Source organism: Chrysochloris asiatica, unplaced genomic scaffold, assembly GCF_000296735.1.
Source record: "Chrysochloris asiatica unplaced genomic scaffold, ChrAsi1.0 scaffold00054, whole genome shotgun sequence".
NCBI classification, from domain to species: Eukaryota; Metazoa; Chordata; class Mammalia; order Afrosoricida; family Chrysochloridae; genus Chrysochloris; species Chrysochloris asiatica.
In genome coordinates, this window is record NW_006408572.1 from 14,531,956 (window position 1) to 14,532,835 (window position 880).

At 48.9% G+C, this 880-nt stretch overlaps 1 protein-coding gene across 1 annotated transcript in view; it reads left to right on the plus strand.

Annotated features, from left to right (window-relative positions):
* DNAH9 (dynein, axonemal, heavy chain 9) overlaps window positions 1–880 on the plus strand; it is a 556,281-nt gene that overhangs the window by 513,614 nt on the left and 41,787 nt on the right. Inside the window, exon 65 of the mRNA XM_006863433.1 lies at window positions 409–600. Coding sequence (XP_006863495.1) covers window positions 409–600 — 192 coding nt within the window. The remainder of the gene's footprint in view (window positions 1–408; window positions 601–880) is intronic.

Below are 880 nucleotides of genomic sequence, written 5' to 3' on the forward strand. Positions count from 1 at the left end.
CGGGTCCGACCCATAGCGACCCTGTACAGGGTTTCCGAGGGTGTAAATCTTTACGGGAGTAGAAAGCCTCATCTTTCTCCCGCGGAGCGGCTGGTAGTTTTGAACCGCTGACCTTAAGGTTCGCAGCCCGATTCGTAACCACTACGCTACCAGAGCTCCTATTATCACAGGTAGTGACCATAAAAGTGGTCACCATTTACCTCTCATCACTATTCGATGTAATGCTTTAAGTATTTCGTAAGCTCCTCAAACGTGCCTGGCTCTACTGGGCACTGGGGATCCCCAGTGACGTAAAACATTGTTCCCAGTCTCTAGAAGCAGCCCATCTAGTAGCTTGTGTTCTGCCCACACGTCAGACCAACCCTAATGCCTATATGCAGGTCGTTCTTTTCCTCTCCTGCCTCTAAGGTCCCCTATGATGATTTGCGCTACCTTTTTGGTGAGATCATGTATGGAGGTCATATCACTGATGACTGGGACAGGAGACTCTGCAGAACCTACCTGGAGGAATTCATTGAACCAAAAATGTTAGAAGGAGAATTATACCTGGCCCCGGGTTTCCCACTGCCCGGCAACATGGACTACAACGGTTATCATCAGGTAGGCAAGATGCTTCTCCCACAGGGCCTAGATATTCCTTCAGTGATGCCTTTTACCAATGGGGATACCAATACTGGACTAGAGAAACTCATTTTGGACTGGGGACACTCATGCTAGGCTGAGTACGCTCATGGTAAACTGGGGGTGTTCATGCTAGACTGGGGATGTTCATGCTGGGCTAAGTACTCTTATTCTGAACAGGGGACACTCCTACTAGAGTAAAGATGATAAGGCTAGACAGGGGATACTCATGCTAGGCTGTGGACATTTATGCTGGGCT